Raw genomic sequence first — 19,385 nt, 5'->3', positions numbered from 1 at the left:
ATGCCAAACAGTATACTTCATCATCACCCGGGAAGTACATAGTATGTAGTATTGGATTTGAGATTAAACCAATGTCTAACCTTCCATTTAGGGCTGGATGGGTATATGTTGTTTAAATCACACCTCATTTTGCCTTAAAATTCCAAGCATCTTGAAAGATGCATGGCTGTTACCTATTTACATATTCAAAATTATGAATACACTGAGGACATGGGCCTGTTTCACAGACACAGATTAAGCCTAGTCTAAGACTAAAACAACAAGCTGGAGTTTTCTATGTATTTTTTTAGTCCTAGACTAGGCTTAATCAATGTCTGGGAAACCGGTCCCGTTTCTTAAGGTGGGCCACAGGCTTTCAGGAAACCAGTTTTTTTTTTCGAGCAGAAGGGGTTCTCATTGCTCACTGCAGGTTCATGTACAAGTTATTACCAGAGGCGAACGCTTGAGTAGGTTTTCCCTGCCTTTCTCACCACATATTATATTGAAGTTGGAAAATCTGTTTTATGACAATCCTACTCATTATGCTTTTATAATTTGTTAGTGTAATATTATCGGCTGTGCAACAGCTTGACAAAGTTTTTCCCCACATTACTGTAACATTATTAGAAGTTTAACCTATCTACTATTCTAAATCCATTAATTAAATGTAATTGTATTGTTTGTTGATAGGAAATCATAAACATAATAACTGTTGCTAAATTACACTTGTGTGCTTATTGATTATTACTAATGTGAACGCAAACTATAATGTTATAAGTTTATAAGAGAACTGAGTAGGCCTACAGTTATTCAGTTAAAGCGTGTGCCAGTAAGACCGCTCTCAACAATTAGAGACAGAATGAGGTTATCCGTCTGTAACTCAATTGAATAAAAATATTGGTATATCATTTCAAATTCGAATATACGTATTTTGTATTGTAAAATGTTAATCTATAACAGCTATTTTCTTGTTGCCATCAAGCTGTATAAAATCCCACCATGCAGATGACGAGAACACGCGTGGAACATGCTTTCGGTGTGACGTAAGACGTAACGTTATGTTGATCTTTTTGTTCTGTATAGAGAAAGCTTGCTTAAATAATTGTCAAGTGGGAGTAACAGACAATATTCCACGCCTAACGGTAAAAATATAAATAATCCAATCCCCCCCAAAGATGGTTGAAATTATTTTTTACAAAATCGATTCCGAGGGTAACCACTATTATTCTAGGGGACTCTTATTCTGAAAAAACAGAATGCGTACTGCCAATTTATCGTGCTGCTAGATGAACGTGTTTTGAAGACAATTTAATGTTTTATTTTGTAACTAGCATTATCGTTGTTTGCAAAAAAATATCTAAAACAACAGTCAGACATTTTATTTTACTGACCTCGATTATCAACCCGATGAAGCGGACACATTTTATATGTCGCAACGAGAGCTGTTAAGCAACCAAGTAAGGTAGCGTTAGCAAACCCGGCTAGCTAGCTAGTTAACGTTGTTGGTTTAGGCAGCTTGGCATAACCGTTACATCGGTTAGTAAGTAATCTTGGCATTAAACTAATGTAATTCATGTCTAACGTATTGTATGTTTATTTTTGTTTAGAAGCTGTCATGCCAAGGTCACGCATACTGTTTGAATGACTGTAGTAGTGAAGATTTATGTGAACATGCCAGCAGCTAACTAAGAACTGTTGCTAGTTAGTTACATAACTAGTTACATAACTAGCTAGCTAGTTTTTGTCCGTCACCTTTTAAAACAAAACTATATACTTAGACAACATGCATATAAAGATGGGTGCTAAAATTCGCCCTTAAACCCCAATTTGCATGGTGTGGTTTTCTAGCGCCATGTTGACAGAAGTTTCTTTACAACACTAAAAGTGGATTCAACCAATTATCAGTAGTTCTGGCAGCCCCAGTAACTACGGTCGTTTTTCAAGTATGCCAGTATGTTCCTTTAGGATGGAGGACAGCCAGGAGTCATCATGTTCCTCAGCAACACCAGAGAGAGGCTCCACCCCTCCAGGAATATCCAGTTCCTCCAAACACAGGAAGTCATCTAAAAGACGATGGGAGGGAAAGAGGTCCCAACACCATCATAAGGATGACCAGGAGAGTCTGCTTCTGCCGGACAAACACAAACACTCAGATCTCTCTGGGTCTTCAGCGGCAGAGATGACAGAGAGCTCGCCTAAGAGGTCAGGGTTTGAGAAATACATGTACCCTTGGACAATAGTTCCTTAGTTACTTTTGCATACACACTACTACTGGGACTGAAGTGCCATATAACCCAAAGTACTGGCTTAGAAAGAGGTAGACAGCCAATCGTTCCATAGCCACAGTACTTGCTGCTGTTTATTTGTAAGGTTAGGACAAAATTAATCTGTCTTCCTTTCTTTTTTTCTGTCTGATTGACTCTCTTCATTTCTAACTTGTACAGGAGAGCCCACTTTCTACATGGACCGTACCCTGCCACTCATTTTGGACCCAAAGCATGTATTCTTCCCAACCCAACCTCTGTCATGTAAGTCTTTGGTAGGAAGTTGTTTACAGATACTTTACACCAAAACCATTTAACATAAGAAACTGTTTACCCTCAGTCTGTGTTGAAATTTGAGGGGCATCATACAGTGTTTTGCCCTTATATAACTGTCTCATGCCTGAAAATAAGAGTTGGAGCATTGGGTAAATTGGCTAGTTTAGTGTAGACCAGGAGACACAGGGTCCTTAGTTAAGCCAGGTATAGCCTTCCTGCTAGTTTACACACAATAGTACAAATTAATATCTGCCTTGAGATAGAGACCGGAGGGACAAATGACTCTTCACCCTCCAGCACACTCCACCATGCCTGTGAGAGAGAGCTCTTACATGGTAAAACGTTACAGACACACAGTGTCCATCTTCACTAGAGGTATTCAACTAGGGGGCTGCTGAGCTACTGCTGGGAGTCCTTGGAAAGATCCTTCAGAAATTTTTCTTTACAAACCAGTCAAAAGTTCGGACACAACTGTTTATTTGCTACTTTCCACATTGTATGATTACAGTGAAGACATCAGGGAGTAATCGCAGGGAGTAAGATCGCACTGACAATGGTGCCACATTTACTACGTATTTTTTTGCTCACCATTGTTTTTATTGTATTTATTTTAGTTCATGCTGCACTGTCACACATACAGTATGATCGACAATAACTTTTGGATACTCCTTATGCTTCCTAACTGATTCTCCTCTAGTTTTGCTAGTGTCCTTGTGGCTACTGGTAGCATGAGGTGGTACCTGCAGCCCATTCAGTTTGTGCAGGCAGTCCAGCTACTCCAGGATGGCACATCCATATGTCCATACATGCCGTTGCAAGAAGGTTTGCTCTGTCTCCCAGTACAGTCTCATGAGCATGGAGGAGATACCAGGAGACTGCTGTTACACGAGGAGAGCTGGACAGGTCCGTAGAAGGGCATCAACCCAGCAGCAGGACCAGTACCTGCCCTTTTGTGCGATGAGGAACAGGACGGGCACTGCCAGTGCCCTACACAATGACCTCCAGCGGGCTACTGGTGTGCATGTTTCTGACCAAACTGACACCATGAGGGCGGCATGAGGGCCTGACGTCCTCTAGTGGGACCTGTGCTCACGGCCCAGCACCATGCAGCATGATTGGCATAGATGACAGCAGGTTCAAACTGAGCACATGTGACAGACATGAAAGAGTCTGGAGATGCTGTGGTGAACGTTATGCTGCCTGCAACATCATCTAGCATGACCGTTTTGGCGGTCAGTGATGGTCTGGGGAGGCATATTCCTTGGAGGGTCGCAAAGACCTCCACATGCAAGCCAACCATAGCCTGACTGCTGTTAGGTACCGGGATGAAATCCTCAGACCCATTGTCAGACCTTACGCTGGTGCAGTGGGCCCTGTGTTCCTCCTGGTGCAGGACAATTCCCGGCCTCATGTGGCTAGAGTGTGTAGGCAGTTCCTGGATGACGAAGGCATTGATGCCATTGCCTGGCCTGAATCTAATTGAGGATCTCTGGGACGTTATGTATCGGTGCATTCGACACCGCCAAGTAGCGCCACAGACTGTCGAGGAGCTCACTGATGCCCTGATCGTGTTCTGGGAGGAGATCCACCAGGCCACCATCCGTTGTCTCATCAGGAGCATGCCCAGACATTGTCAAGAGTGCATACAGGGACGTGGGGGCCATACACACTACTGAGTCAAATTATGAGTTGCCGTGATAAAATTCATTTAAGTTGGAACAGCCTTTGATTTCAATTGTTTACTTAGATTTTCGGGATGCGTTTGAATCCAGCCCTCAGTCGGTTAATGATTTTGATTTCCGTTGTTCATTGTTACGTCATTTTGTTCTCAACAAATTACACAATGTACAGTTAAGATTTTGGTTTTTATTATATTTTGTTCTTCGAGACCCGATGTGTAATTTAAATGTTCCCTTATTTTTTTGGAACAGTGTTCATCAAGCAAGAATGGGAAAACATTTCCCTTTCAAAACTACAGCAAGTAGATTCCTCAGTTCCCAAATGGTTACAGAGTGTTGTTAAAACAAAAGGTGATGCTACAAAGTGGTAAACATGCCCCTGTACCAACTTTTTTTGAAACATGTTGCTGACATCAAATTCAAATTGGGCATGTATTTTTCCAAAAACAATAAAGTTTCTCAGTTTCAACTTTTGATATGTTGTCTTTGTACTATTTTCAGTTAAACTTCGGGATAAATTATTTGCATGTCATTGCATTCTTTTTTTATATGCATTTTACGCAGCGTTCCAACATTTTTGGAAGCAGTGATTTAGAATACATACAGTAAAAGAGCTGATTTAGTTTTGCCTACCCCTTAAAAATATAATGAATATTTACATTTGCGAGTATTAAGCAGTAAGTAATTTAGCTGATGCTCAGAATGTTGGACCGTAGTGAGCTCACACATTCTAACACTGAGAATGAAATCAACCCAGTGAGCTTCATGGGACAATATATTGTGGGGGTTACTGGATTGACTAATGGCTTGGATGGGGGTCCCTGGACAGGAATCTTCATAGTAAAAAAAATACATTTACCTAGAATTTTCTCAGACTGACTAGCTGTGGAGTTTGGACCTTGTTCAATTCACCTCTGCCAACATGTCTTTTATGTTAATGAATGACAGCCTGGACGATGAATTATTTTCAATGCAATCATCAGACCTTTTGTACAAGGTAAAATAAAGACAATTTCTTTGAAGACTCATTGAGAGAAAAGTACAATTTTGAAGTACAGTGGTCTGGGTTTTGGTTATCTGGTATGATGAAGGGAAACCAGTCAATGTGAGTGGCAGTGTGTGTGTAGCGTTAGTATTTAATGTCTGATGCTCATGATTGGATTGTACTAGATGAACAAAGAACTTGGTAAGTCTGTCTTTTAGTTATTCATCACTGAAATGGGATAAGCTGCAAAATGATCTCAGACTGGAATGCATTGTGTATTTTAGCATGTTTTAAATAATGCTGGACGTTTGGCTTGTGGACAAAAGTGTCGGTTTTTTATTTTTGTGGGTTTGTGATGCTTGTTTAATTAAAAAATATTAAATAACATTGAAAAGTTGTTGGAAGATATGACAATTATACTGTGTGTTATTTACTTCTCCAATAAAATGTGTTGTGATGAATTGTTATATTTTATTTAATGACTGTGTTGGAAAATGAAAATGCTTGTAATGACTGTTTGAATGTTCTCTATGTATTCTACATTGTCTGTGTTCTAACTGTGTTCTAACTCTGTGTATTGGTTCTTCTCCTCAGGCACATCCAAGACCCGGCCAGTCAGCGTCTGACGTGGAACAAGCCTCCAGTCAATGTTCTGGTTATTAGGAAGATACGAGATGAGAGCCTGGTGGAACCATTCAAAGAACTCTGCTGGTTCCTTGTCGAGGTACTTTACTGTTAGTTGTACTGACTATGCATGGAGTAAAGCTAAAATGTGTTGGTGTTGTGTAGGATGTGAATGAAGAACTTTCAGCTTAATTTAAAAAAGTTTACATCCCAACACTGTTTTTGTAATAATCCAAGGGATGAGGCTTGCAAATACATCTCTGGAAAAAAATTTGTTTCATTCTTTCTTTTCCAAAAAAGTTGGAAAGGAAGGTTTTGATTGAGGAACAGAAGAGTTAAAATTAAGAGACCACTGCAAATTGAACGCTTCTGTTGCTCACTCAAAACTTTCTCACTTTTTGGAAAGGAAGGAAAAAGTTGCAGTGGGCTCCTTATTTTTCCCAGAGCTGTATAAACACTGTTACAAAACAGACAGAGTTATATGAATTCAAGGATTGACCATCCATGAGATTATATGATACAGTGGGGAGAACAAGTATTTGATACACTGCTGATTTTGCAGGTTTTCCTACTTAGAAAGCATGTAGAGGTCTGTGATTTTTATCATAGGTACACTTCAACTGTGAGAGACGGAATCTAAAACAAAAATAATTAATTTGCATTTTAGTGCATGATGTAGGTATTTGATCACCTACCAACCAGTAAGAATTTCGGCTCTCACAGACCTGTTAGTTTTTCTTTAAGAAGCCCTCCTGTTCTCCACTCATTACCTGTATTAACTGCACATGTTTGAACTCGTTACCTGTATAAAATACACCTGTCCACACACTCAATCAAACAGACTCTAACCTCTCCACAATGGCCAAGACCAGAGAGCTGTGTTAGGACATCAGGGTTAAAATTGTAGACCAGCACAAGGCTGGGATGGGCTACAGGACAATAGGCAAGCAGCTTGGTGAAAAGGCAACAACTGTTGGCACAATTATTAGAAAATGGAAGAAGTTCAAGATGACGATCATTCTCCCTCGGTCTGGGGCTCCATGCAAGATCTCACTTCGTGTGGCATCAATGATCATGAGGAGGTGAGGGATCAGCCCAGGACTACACGGCAGGACCTGGTCAATGACCTGAAGAGAGCTGGGACCACAGTCACAAAGAAAACCATTAGTAACACACTATGCCGTCATGAATTAAAATCCTGCAGCGCACGCAAGGTCCCCCTGCTCAACCCGCATGTCCAGTTCCATCTGAAGTTTGCCAATGACCATCTGGATGATCCAGAGGAGGAATGGGAGAAGGTCATATGGTCTGATGAGACAAAAATAGAGCTTTTTGGTCTAATCTTCACTCACTGTGTTTGGAGGAAGAAGAAGGATGAGTACAACCCCAAGGACACCATCCCAACCGTGAAGCATGGAGGTGGAAAAATCATTCTTTGGGGATGCTTTTCCTCAAAGGGGACAGGACAACTGCACCGTATTGAGGGGAGGATGGATGGGGCCATGTATCGCAAGATCATGGCCAACAACCTCCTTCCCTCAGTAAGAGCATTGAAAATGGGTGGTGGCTGGGTCTTCCAGCATGACAATGACCCGAAACATGCAGTCAGGGCAACTAAGGAGTGGCTCCGTAAGAAGCATCTCAAGGTCCTGGAGTGGCCTAGCCAGTCTCCAGATCTGAACCCAATAGAAAATCTTTGAAAGGGAGTTGAAAGTCCGTTTTGATCTCTGTAATTGCAAACAAAGGTTTCTGTACCAAATATTAAGTTCTGCTTTTCTGATGTATCAAATACTTATGTCATGCAATAAAATGCAAATTAATTACTTATAAATCATACAATGTGATTTTCTGGATTTTTGTTTTAGATACAGACTTCTACATGCTTTGTAAGTGGGAAAACCTGCCAAATCAGCAATGTATCAAATACTTGTTCTCCCCACTGTGTATGATATCATATCGTTTTAACTATGTTTTGAAACTACAAGATGTTTGTTTGTTATCACATTGTTACAAGCAAATGAGTCAAACAAGTTTATATTTTGGCCAGAGGTGTGGTGTATGGCCATTATACAGGCTGTTCTAGTGCACGACACAACGAAGTGCCTGGACGCAGCCTTTAACTGTGTGTGTATATACATGCAGTACAAGTCAAATGTTTGGACGCACCTACTCATTCAAGGGTAATTCTTTGATTTACTATTTACCACATTGTAGACTAATATTGAAGACATGAAAACTATGAAATAACACATTGAGTTGTGGAGCATCCAAAAGTGTATTCAACAGATTAAAATGCATTTCATTTTGTTGATTCTTCAAAGTAGCCACCCTTTGCGTTGATGACAGCTTTCCCCACACATTGCATTCTCTCAAGCAGCTTCATATACCTATATATTCATACCTAAATATATTTCTATATATCAAATCTTTGAAGTGCGTTATTGCTATTGCTATTTTAAAGTACAAAATTAAAGTAGCTTCATAACCTAGGTATATTGTATGTTATAAATTAATTGGCTGAAAGCTAATTGGTTGAAAGCTGTGCAATATCAGACATTTGGTACTTTTAGTCCCGGTTGCACCTCACCTGGATGATTGGGTATATATAAGCAATAAGGTGTGAGTACCACTAGTGTTAGGAAACACTAGTGTTGTAAATGTCAAATGTACCATTACTAAGGGCTGTTTTTAGTCCACAGTCTCATATACAACAGCTTTCTGCCAATGACCACTTATGGTTCTAACCAACAGCCATTAGTTTAAACCCAACAGCACGGTTTTAACCGACCGTTTTATAACCGCCATTATAACTACATCAGGGGTTTCCATGGTCCCCAGGGTTCCAAGTCTCCCCTGGGTTGTCCCAACCATCTTCCTTCCTGGGTTCTCGCTCTTTCACCCTTCAACCCTTCATTGGTTACCTGACCAGGGGCTCAAAGTTCTGAGATATTTCATGTTTTTGAAGTTGTGTTCAACTGAAGTGGGAAACTGATCAGGCTATTTTCAATATTTACTAGAATGATAACGGTTCTGCATTGCCAATCAAGAGAAGTAATTTTATAGTCATTAATCAATTACTGCAGTTAACTTACTCTAGGAACACACCCTGGGGCACTAGAGACAAGAGAGTATAATCAGCTAAAAGACCAGAAGCAAATAAAAGAAGGGCAGTCTACACAGAATATTTTTGCTATTAACTTTTATGTAAGAAAAAATCAATTTGTGTGTAAGAAATAGTCTCACCTGTCAGAATTAAGGGGTGAACAGCCTGCCTGCGTCTACGGTGCTTTCCCAGCAATTATCTCCTTCTGAACTGGTCCAGCTGTCATCAAACTGGCCATTAGGGGACGTAGAGATGGTGAGGAATCCCTGTCCTAGCCCTGACCTGGCCCTGTTTCGTATTGTTTTCACTTCAAATCCAATTTCACAGAAGTCCATTACATCATCCAGATTAGGGCTTGTTATTGGCTCCTCCCGCCACCCTCTTAATCTGGGATCGCCGCCCTTGGTAACCATGGCAACCTCCGCTGGGCATTATCTGTTTCCTTTGGCGGTTTTGCTCTCAGGCCCTCTGTACTACAGTGGCTATGAGTGTGTAATGCACCCGTTGTTACATGTACTTCTTACTTCCTCATCCAACCTTTTGCCAGGATATCTGTCACACTTTGGAGGTTTGTGGGGAATGGGCAATGTGCCCCCACTAAGGGCTGCATACAGGCACGCTGCATTGTGCATTGGTGCAGCCCCTAGCTGATGGAAATCTGGAGCATATCTTGTGTCTGTGTGTCCAGGAGAAGCAAATGATGGTGTATGTGGAGCGGAGGGTGGTGGAGGACATCGCACTCACTAATGACGAGGGTTTTGGCTCCATCCGAAACCAACTCTGCACCTTTAGAGAAGGTAACACACAATCTCCTGGGAGTGGGGCGTTTTACTCAAAAAACTTTGGAGACAGATCCAGTTGACCAATCACATTAATTTCTGCCTTTAGAAATATGCTGAAGCTTGTGCCCATTCATGAATTTAGAGCACCAGATTATAATTTACTGTGTAATATACAGTGAGGGAAAAAAGTATTTGATCCCCTGCTGATTGTGTGCATTTGCCCACTGACAAAGGAATGATCAGTCTATAATTCTAATGGTAGGTTTATTTGGACAGTGAGAGACAGAACAACAAAAAAATCCAGAAAAACGCCTGTCAAAAATGTTATAAATTGATTTGCATTTTATTGAGTAAGTATTCGACCCCTCTGCAAAACATGACTTAGTATTTGGTGGCAAAACCCTTGTTGGCAATCACAGAGGTCAGACGTTTCTTGTAGTTGGCCACCAGGAGGTGGCTAGGCCACTCTAGGACCTTAATGTGCTTCTTCTTGAGCCACTCCTATGTTGCCTTGGCCGTGTGTTTTGAGACATTGTCATGCTGGAATACCCATCCACGACCCATTTTCAATGCCCTGGCTGAGGGAAGGAGGTTCTCACCCAAAATGTGACCCCTTAGCAGAAAAACACCCCCAAAGCATAATGTTTCCACCTCCATGTTTGACGGTGGGGATGGTGTTCACCCTACGAGGTGAGATCTTGCATGGAGCAACAGACTGAGGGAGGTTGACAGTTCTTTTGTGTATCTTCCATTTGTGAATTATCGTACCAACTGTTGTCACCTTCTCACCAAGCTGCTTGGCGATGGTCTTGTAGCCCATTCCAGCCTTGTGTATGTCTACAATCTTGTCCCTGAAATCCTTGGTAGCTCTTTGGTCTTGGCCATGGTGGAGAGTTTGGAATCTGATTGATTGCTTCTGTGGACAGGTGTCTTTTATAAAGGAAACAAGCTGAGATAATCTCAGCTCGTTACCTGTATAAAAAACACCTGGGAGGCAGAAATCTTTCTGATTGAGAGGGGATCAAATACTCATTTCCCTCATTAAAATGCAAATACATTAAAAGAAAATGTGGATTTTTTTTTGTTGTTATTCTGTCTCTCACTGTGCAAATAAACCAACCATTAAAATTATTGACTGATCATTTCTTTGTCAGTGGGCAAACATACAAAATCAGCAGAGGATCAAATACTTTTTTATTTGCTTTATTGAGCTCATATTAGTTTTTTATTTAATTTAATATACAGGTCGTTATTGTAAAAAATTACTTGTTCTTCATAGCTTGCCTGATTAAATTAATGTAAATAAAAAAGAAATCCCATTTGCCCTATCCTGTTTCTGTGTGTGTCTTTCCTTCAGGTTATGATGACATCTCTGACTGTATTGATCTGATTATCTGTCTGGGAGGCGATGGGACTCTGCTGTATGCCTCCTCTCTCTTCCAGGTGATTAATGTTAGACCACAGCATAACTTTTCCTATATGGCTCTTTTCAGCCCTTATCAGCACCCATTCTGGTGCTGTGGCTTGGTGGGCCTGAGGTGGTGATGAGGGGTTTGTAACAACTCTGTTCAGTTCTTACTTATTCAGATTTTTGTGTGAACCGTTTAATTGTACTGTTCTTCAGAACCGCTGGCAGCAAGGGGTTCTACAGCAGAAACACAGGCAGGGTCCATGCCTGTACTTTGTACTCAAACTCAGTGCTCCAACCAACAACTGTTTGTTTGGTGTGTGCAGAGAAAAAACGAATCCAGTTTGGGGCAGAATTAGAGAAGCTGTTTAGTACTGATGATTGGACACACGGTGTAGGAATGAATGCAAATGATAGATTATTGAATGCCTTAATAGACACTGCTTTATAAAAACAAACATACAGGGCTCAAACCATTGCTCTGCAGTTTGCAAACTGCTTGTACTTATCTTATTAGTTTGCAGCCATAACTTTTAAAGTTTCAAACAAACTCTTTGTCTGTATGCCAAGCAGTACCTTTTTTGTTGAGAAGCATCAAGTAATCTCAGTCTCAAATAATAGCAATAAGCTTCCTAAGTTGAATGAGATCTGAATGAGAGGCTTGTATGTATGTTCCCTTTCAGGTTTGTTGCTCTCCCGTAGGGGATCCAGTGGGCTTTGGTCATTACTGAGTCAAACAAATTATATTAGCCAAAATATTTTAGTTTTCAGCGAATGACTCTCGTTCTGTCCATGCATGGCCAACAGCAGTGCATGTGGGTTAGTCATCAGGGTCGTCATATTCGAAGGAGTGCTGAGCTGAGTGACCGAGTCAACCCGGTCACACGCTCAGCCAACTGAAATTGCCCTGATCTCACCCTGTCCCAGACATGACCGCCGGGCACACCTCGGTGGGCAACAGATGTTCTGGGAAGGGGAGGCTCTGCAGTTCACCCCAGATCAGCTGGAATCGGTCTTATAAATAAATGATTCGTTCACTACAGTGGGTGTGGCTTTTCAGCTGGTAGGAGATTTCAGATGGGTGATGTTGTGACTCAGTTCTTTGAGCGCCCTAGTCCCAGCATGGGGAACACAGGGACTTAGATTCAGATTCATGTTTTCAGTATGTAATAAGATATTTGCTCACTTACAGGGCAGTGTTCCGCCAGTTATGGCTTTCCATCTTGGTTCTCTGGGTTTTCTGACACCGTTCAAGTTTGAATCATATAAGACAGAGGTGGCGAAAGTGTTTGAAGGTAGTATGAATCAGTATTGTTTTGAAGAATAAATTCCTGTGCGATCAATCGGTGATCTATGCGTCTACGAGTTTGTAATCTGATGGATGTCTCTGTCTTTTTTTGTTGTTCTCTGTGTGTGTTGTGTTTGTGTTCTCTGTGTGTGTGTGTGTGTGTGTGTGTGTGTGTGTGTGTGTGTGTGTGTGTGTGAATTTTCTGTGAGTGTGAATTATCTGTGTGTGTGAATTTTCTGTATGTGTGAATTTTCTGTATGTGTGAATTTTCTGGGTGTGTGTCCTCTTTGTGTGTGTCCTCTTTGTGTGTGTCCTCTTTGTGTGTGTCCTCTTTGTGTGTGTCCTCTTTGTGTGTGTCCTCTTTGTGTGTGTCCTCTTTTTATGTGGGTTCTGTGTGTGTGTGTTTTCTGTGTGTATGTGTGTGTGTGTGTGAGTGAACGGGTTTGTTCTCCATGCGTCTGTTCTTTGTGTGTACCAGGTAATGCAGCCATCACTCTCCGTAGTCGTCTGAAGGTGAAGGTGGTGAAGGACCTCCTCCAGAGGACCGGGCTGCCAGGCCAACAGCAGTACCTGGGCCTTGAGGGCCCGGGGTGTGTGGACCAGGACCTTGAGGGCCCGGGGTGTGTGGACCAGGACCTTGAGGGCCCGGGTTGTGTGGACCATGGCCTTGGGGGCCCGGGGTGTGTGGACCATGGCCTTGAGGGCCCAGGGTGTTTGGACCAGGGCCTTGAGGGCCCGGGGTGTGTGGACCTGGACCATCCTGACAGCCACCCTGAGGCCCAGCCTGACTCAGAGCACAACGGCCTGCCGCCACACGATCACACCAACACAGAGCCTGGTAAAGTTACCCTGCAAATGCAGGTGAGAATGGGACTGAATCCCAAACCGTTGTATCAGTCCAATCTATTATTACATGCTGCTTGTCCCCTTGGGTGGTCCAGTGGGCTAAGACACTGCCTGTGGTGCACATGTACTGCCACAGAGTGGGATAGAATCCTGTGTACTGCCACAGAGTGGGATAGAATTCTGTCTTCAGCTCTTTCAGAAAAAAACTCCTCAGTCACTCCATATTTGTCCACTGCCTCTATATTTTGTCCACTGTCAGATTATTCATGTTTAAAATGTAACTTTGAGTGGAGAGCATCTCAAAAACTTCTCTAATGTTCTTGAATTATTCCTTTAGACAAGGTGTACATAATATATGTCACGCACGTCAGGCTCTGGACAAAACACAATTAATTAGGATGTCATTTGGGATACAAGTCGCAAAGTTTCACATCTTCCTTTATGACATCCCTCTTGTTATTGCAACTCCCCATTAACTTTATTTCAGATTTTGTTGTTTTGCCATGACAGGTAGCCAATACATACTTCATTTCTATATAGACTCTTAACTGAATTAACCCTTCATCCTGGGGATGGATGCTAAGCCCTTTATAGTGCTCTAGAGGAGGGATTATATTGTTTCAAGCATCATGTTATGACATCACTCCCATTTCTTTTCCCTCTCCTCCGCTCTTCCAAACATTCTGTCTCTGCGCGTCACCCTGTATCCATGGCAGCAGTCAAAATATAACAGGGCTGGTTGAATGTTATCGGCCCTGTTGCGCTGGTTGTCGTGGTTACAGGGACGTCACCCAGACTGATTTTGACTGGTGACCGGTAATGTGCTCTGACGTGTTCTTACAACGACGCTCACACACCGATGCTGACACACAGACACTCACACACACTGAGACTCACACACTGAGACACACACACTGAGACACACACAGACACACACTCACACTCCGACACTCACACACACAGACACTCACACACACAGACACTCACACACACAGACACTCACACACACAGACACTCACACACACAGACACTCACACACACAGACACTCACACACACAGACACTCACACACACAGACACTCACACACACAGACACTCACACACACAGACACTCACACACACAGACACTCACACACACAGACACTCACACACAGACACTCACACACAAACACTCACACACAGAGACACATACACTCCGAGACTCACTCACACACACCGACGCTCACACACGAGCACATACGTTAGTCTGTAGTTTAAGATGCATGGATTATACAGAGTAGAGTGAATTTTCACTGCAGAAACATTTCCTCTTCTGCTAGTGAGAACTTTTCTTCACATGTATTGAAGACATACAAGTTAAGCTTCTGCTTAGAATTTTTTCTTCAGAGACATTTTCTCTTGAGAAATATCAACTCAAACAGGAGCTTTGGGATTTTTTGCTTAATGCCACCTGTGTTTATTATACCAGAAATAATAACTGTTTTGTTAATGAGTGTTGGAGCTGGAGTAATGACATTCATAGACCAAGGCTAATTTTAACCATGTTTTGAGTCAAAACGGCTTGTTTAGATTAATATTTTTTACAAAAAGTGAGTAAGGCAAGATGGTGTGACAGTTGAACTGGACTTTGGGTAGCCAGTATATCACTAGTTCATTTCCTACAGAATCACATTTACCAGTGCCTGTGTGCGTTTCTTAACTATATAGTGAGGACAAACGAAATAAATCAGAAAAGCTGACTAATGTCCCCATTTTGAAAAAGGCAACAGGGTTAGAAATAATGTCTGGCATTACCTGTTTGGGTTAGGCATTATGGCTAGGTTTAGTTTAGGCATAAATGTTATTGAGGCCTAACCTCAACAGGTAGGTTAAACTAGGTTGAATTAGTGTAAGGTTTAGTTGTCAGGATTAGTAAAACTGCCGTCTCCATTTAGATGTCTTAAGTAAACGTGTGAGCGCACTTGTGTGTCTGCCCGCAGGTTCTCAACGAGGTGGTGGTGGACCGAGGCCCTTCTTCCTATCTGTCTAACGTTGACCTCTACCTGGACGGACGCCTCATCACCTCTGTACAGGGAGACGGTGGGTACAGCGCCGCGCACTGGTGGGAGGGATGAGCGTCCTTCCGTTCCGTGGCGCCAGTCCTAACCCCTCTACCTGTGTGCAGGTGTGATTGTGTCGACCCCTACTGGCAGCACAGCGTACGCTGCAGCAGCCGGAGCGTCCATGATCCATCCCAACGTCCCGGCCATCATGGTCACACCCATCTGCCCTCACTCCCTCTCCTTCAGACCCATAGTGGTGCCGGCTGGGGTGGAGCTCATGGTGAGGGAGGGTGGTTATTAAATGAAGGCAGCCTCACGGTTTTTGCGCGGCTCGTACTTATCTGGTAGCGCTCATCCGAATCAGGTGGCCACTAATTCTAGTCTTAACCGTTACTAGCATGAAACAATTTCTGACCCTGTGTTATTGGCTATTGCTATGTTGACCGGTCTGTCTGTGTCTGTCTGTCTGTAGATCACCCTCTCGCCTGATGCCAGGAACACATGCTGGGTGTCATTTGATGGCAGGAAGAGACAGGAGATCCGACATGGAGACTGGTAATTTAATCTTCACCATCTTTAACTACAGAGTGTTTTAGCTCTAATATATCATGTTAGAAATGATATTACAGACATGATTGTGACAAGATATTGATCAGGCCTTTTTTTTCTTTACCAGAAGTAAGCGTATGCATCAGTTGGTGTATGCATCAGTTGGTGTATGCATCAGTTGGTGTATGCATCAGTTGGTGTATGCATCAGTTGGTGCATGCATCAGTTGGTGCATGCATCAGTTGGTGCATGCATCAGTTGGTGCATGCATCAGTTGGTGCATGCAGCAGTTGGTGCATGCATCAGTTGGTGCATGCATCAGTTGGTGCATGCATCAGTTGGTGCATGCATCAGTTGGTGAATACATTTTCATACTGTTTGTGTACTGGTCCTCCATGACAACTGAACCCACAACCCAAGATCCATGTTGTACCAGAGCCACACTGGACCCTGATCCCCTCTCTGCCTCCACCCATTCTCTCTCTTCTCTCTCCATTTCCTGCAGTATTAAGATCACTACTTCGTGCTACCCGCTTCCGTCTATCTGCTGTCATGATCTGGTCTATGACTGGTTTGAGAGCCTGGCCCAGTGTCTGCACTGGAACGTGAGGAAGAAACAGGCTCGTCTGGCCGACGATGTTTCTCAGTCTTCGGATACGGAGAACTGAACGCACACACACAGTGACAGAAAGACGGATGAAAACACAGTTCTTGCCAGGACAGTGGAGATAGGTGGGCACAGTCGCACGATGAACAGGTTATGTTGCGAACTGACTGTAGTTTTCATGGGCCTCCTGCATCATTCAGTTCATGTGTGGAATGTGTTTTAGTATAGTTGGAATCATTACTCTCAGTATCCAGTTACATTCCAGATACTTCAGAGGTTCTGTTTGTCAACTGTCCTGTTGACTTCGACTGACCACACAGCTGGAGGGTGATGCCACAGAAGTAGAAGGATGTTTCTCACTTCAGGTCTTCCTACTAAAAGAAGATCTTGTTCCATACATTACCAGTGAATCCCAAACCAGTCCTTGGCCACTTTGTTGTCACGTGCTGACAAAACCACGACGGGTCATTTTGAAAAAACTTTTTTCAATGCTTTTAATGATGCAATAATTGTAACTTTAATATTATATAAAAATGCATTAATTTAAACAAAAGCATGTGACATATAAATAACGCTGTGCCCTATCAGCATTTTAGCATTTCTGGCACAAATTTCATCCAAGTCCAGAGACCTATATTAGGATTTGACATGTATAGTGAAGCTTGATAAAGACCGGAGATGATCTTGACATTACCAACTACAATTATAATATCGCTACCAAGATCATATGAAACAAATCCAATTCAAGTACCAAGCACTTTTCATGCATCATGTTCAAATCATCTGGGTGAGGCCTTTGTTGAGCCTCACAATCAGGTTCAGATGCTTTTGGACAGTTTGTGGATATGATGTGCAAAAAATGCTAATCGAGGTCTCAGGATATGGATAGAATTTGTGCCACAACTGCTAAAATGCTAGGATTTGTAAACATTGCTGGGAAACTAACAAATGCCCGGGTTCCTGTTAAACCTTAGACTGCTTCCAGCAGTGTTTCTCAGCCCTGCCCCTGGACGCCCCCCTGACCGGCAGGTTTTCCATCTCTCCCTGCCCTACCATACCTGATGTTAGTGATGGCCATTCGAGGCTTCATTAGCGTTATTTTAGCAGCAGGATATTATGCTGGCAGCAATCAGATTTTCTTTATCACAATAAAAGCCATCATTGAAATTTATAAGGCAGTATAGTTAACAATCTAGTCTGTGAAAAAGAACAGAATAATATTGGAACGGACATTAAACATAAAATGTACAGGCTATATTGTTAGTTATTTTGCCTTATATATTTCAATTATGGCTTTTATTTTTAAAAAGAGAATCTGAGTTAGCGCTGCTAGCATAATATCCTGCTGCTGTAATGAAGCCTTGAATGACCATCACTAACTGATGTGGCTCATGAAGGTCTTGATAATGATCATTTGAATCAGATGGACAGAGCAGGGAAAGAGCTAAAACATGCAGGTCAGGGGGGTGCCCAGGAGCAGGATTGAGAAACACTGGCTTACAGGATAATGTCACCAATGTGTAATGTTGTTTGGGTGACCTATCCCTTTAAACTTTACCACTGCTAATGGCCACTAGGTGTCACTATGAACACGTTAAATACTTTCAATTTCTGTCTAAGCTATCTGTGAATCTTCTGTACACTCATGAAGTTATACCCTGCCCCTCCTCATATTTCAAAGCATTGGACTGGAATAGTCATGGGCTAGATAATGGTTTCTTTTGTCATTATACTCTCAAATCCAAGGAAGGAAGTACATTATTTCTGAGAAGGCAAAACGCATCAGTATTCCAGTAGTTTTTAGAGAATATGTTCTGGTCATATGGTTGCAAACAAAAGGCACTTTTGACTGCACAGTGTTTGTTTTAATAACCTATGATGGATCATCCAAAAACATTTCCAATCTCCTTCAGTGTTACAGGCATCTGGTCATCTGTAGGCCAGATGTTTAATTATTCAGTTGTTGTTTGTCATTCTGTAAATAGAAACTATATTCAACCACCACATTATATTTATCTTGTAGTGCGCGTACAGTGGCTTCGGTTTAACTATGCTACATTTTATTATTTATCTTACATGAAGATACCTGCTGGTGGGGACTGCTGTGTTTTCATGGTCATCAATGTGAAATGTCCTTGGTGAAATAGATTTATGTTAATAAGTTCATATTGTGTTGGAGTAAAGCTTTGTAACACATTATAACGCACAATATCACACCACTTACTCGTTATATTTGCTGATAATAATATGAAATTAGTTCCTCCAACCTTTTCAACATGCCAAGATGTTCTACTGAGGGCTTGGTAGTATGCACATAAAATGTCAGTTGGACATTGTGTAAAATTGTGCCCTATTTTTATCTACATCTTTTAGCCATTTCCTGGAAAGCACCTTCCTACTGTAGCAATATAATTTATTATAATCTACACTGTAATAAATCAACCATATTGTCCTAAGTACTATCTGATATCTGCTGTTTCCCAAGAAACCATTTCTAATCTTACAGGAGAAGTTACATCACCCTTATGACATCGAAGTCTTCAGTTCTGTGGAGAATGAACATTAAACATACCCAGAACGTTGCTGGGAGCTGTGCTGCTGCTCTTTGACAACATGAAGGGATGAAATACACAGTATATGAAAGGTTGACACAATTCTATACGATGCGTGGTGAATATTTAACATGATTCTAGTGTGTACAGTGAAGTGAAAAAAGTGAGTACAATCCTGGAAAGTATTTTCTTTGTAATTTTAAACACTATTGATTGAAAGGGTATCAATTGGCATTTAAATATTGTACTTTGATCCTTTATTAATCAAAAGTCTTCAGAAATGCAAGTTCATAGTGTGGACAAAGTTAGTACACCCCTTGGTTTAATAGCTGGCGTCGCCATCTTTGACTGAAATAGTTTAATCTAGATGTTTCTTGGAACTGCTCTTACATCAGCAGGAAG

General features: G+C 41.9%; 1 protein-coding gene across 4 annotated transcripts; it reads left to right on the top strand.

The window, feature by feature from the left end:
• The first annotated feature begins 1,009 nt into the window (after positions 1-1,009).
• On the top strand, positions 1,010-17,553 carry nadkb (NAD kinase b). 4 transcript variants are annotated; one of them, XM_010891490.3, is made up of 12 exons: positions 1,010-1,121; positions 1,945-2,181; positions 2,424-2,507; positions 5,778-5,907; positions 9,599-9,707; positions 11,050-11,135; positions 12,293-12,395; positions 12,867-13,249; positions 15,213-15,312; positions 15,398-15,555; positions 15,748-15,830; positions 16,330-17,553. In XM_010891490.3, the coding sequence occupies exons 2-12, from the start codon at positions 1,946-1,948 to the stop codon at positions 16,490-16,492; spliced, it is 1,635 nt and encodes a 544-aa protein (XP_010889792.2). In that variant the 5' UTR covers positions 1,010-1,121; position 1,945; the 3' UTR covers positions 16,493-17,553. The 4 variants fall into 4 exon arrangements, with proteins under 4 accessions (XP_010889792.2, XP_010889785.2, XP_010889775.2 ...); XM_010891483.4 differs by lacking the exon at positions 1,010-1,121 and adding an exon at positions 1,228-1,436; XM_010891473.4 differs by lacking the exon at positions 1,010-1,121 and adding an exon at positions 1,228-1,441.
• The last annotated feature ends 1,832 nt before the right edge of the window (positions 17,554-19,385 follow it).

Source organism: Esox lucius, chromosome 3 (assembly GCF_011004845.1).
Source record: "Esox lucius isolate fEsoLuc1 chromosome 3, fEsoLuc1.pri, whole genome shotgun sequence".
NCBI classification, from domain to species: domain Eukaryota; kingdom Metazoa; phylum Chordata; class Actinopteri; order Esociformes; family Esocidae; genus Esox; species Esox lucius.
Note: the sequence above shows the minus strand (reverse complement) of the source record. Positions and strands in the feature narration are given on the sequence as shown.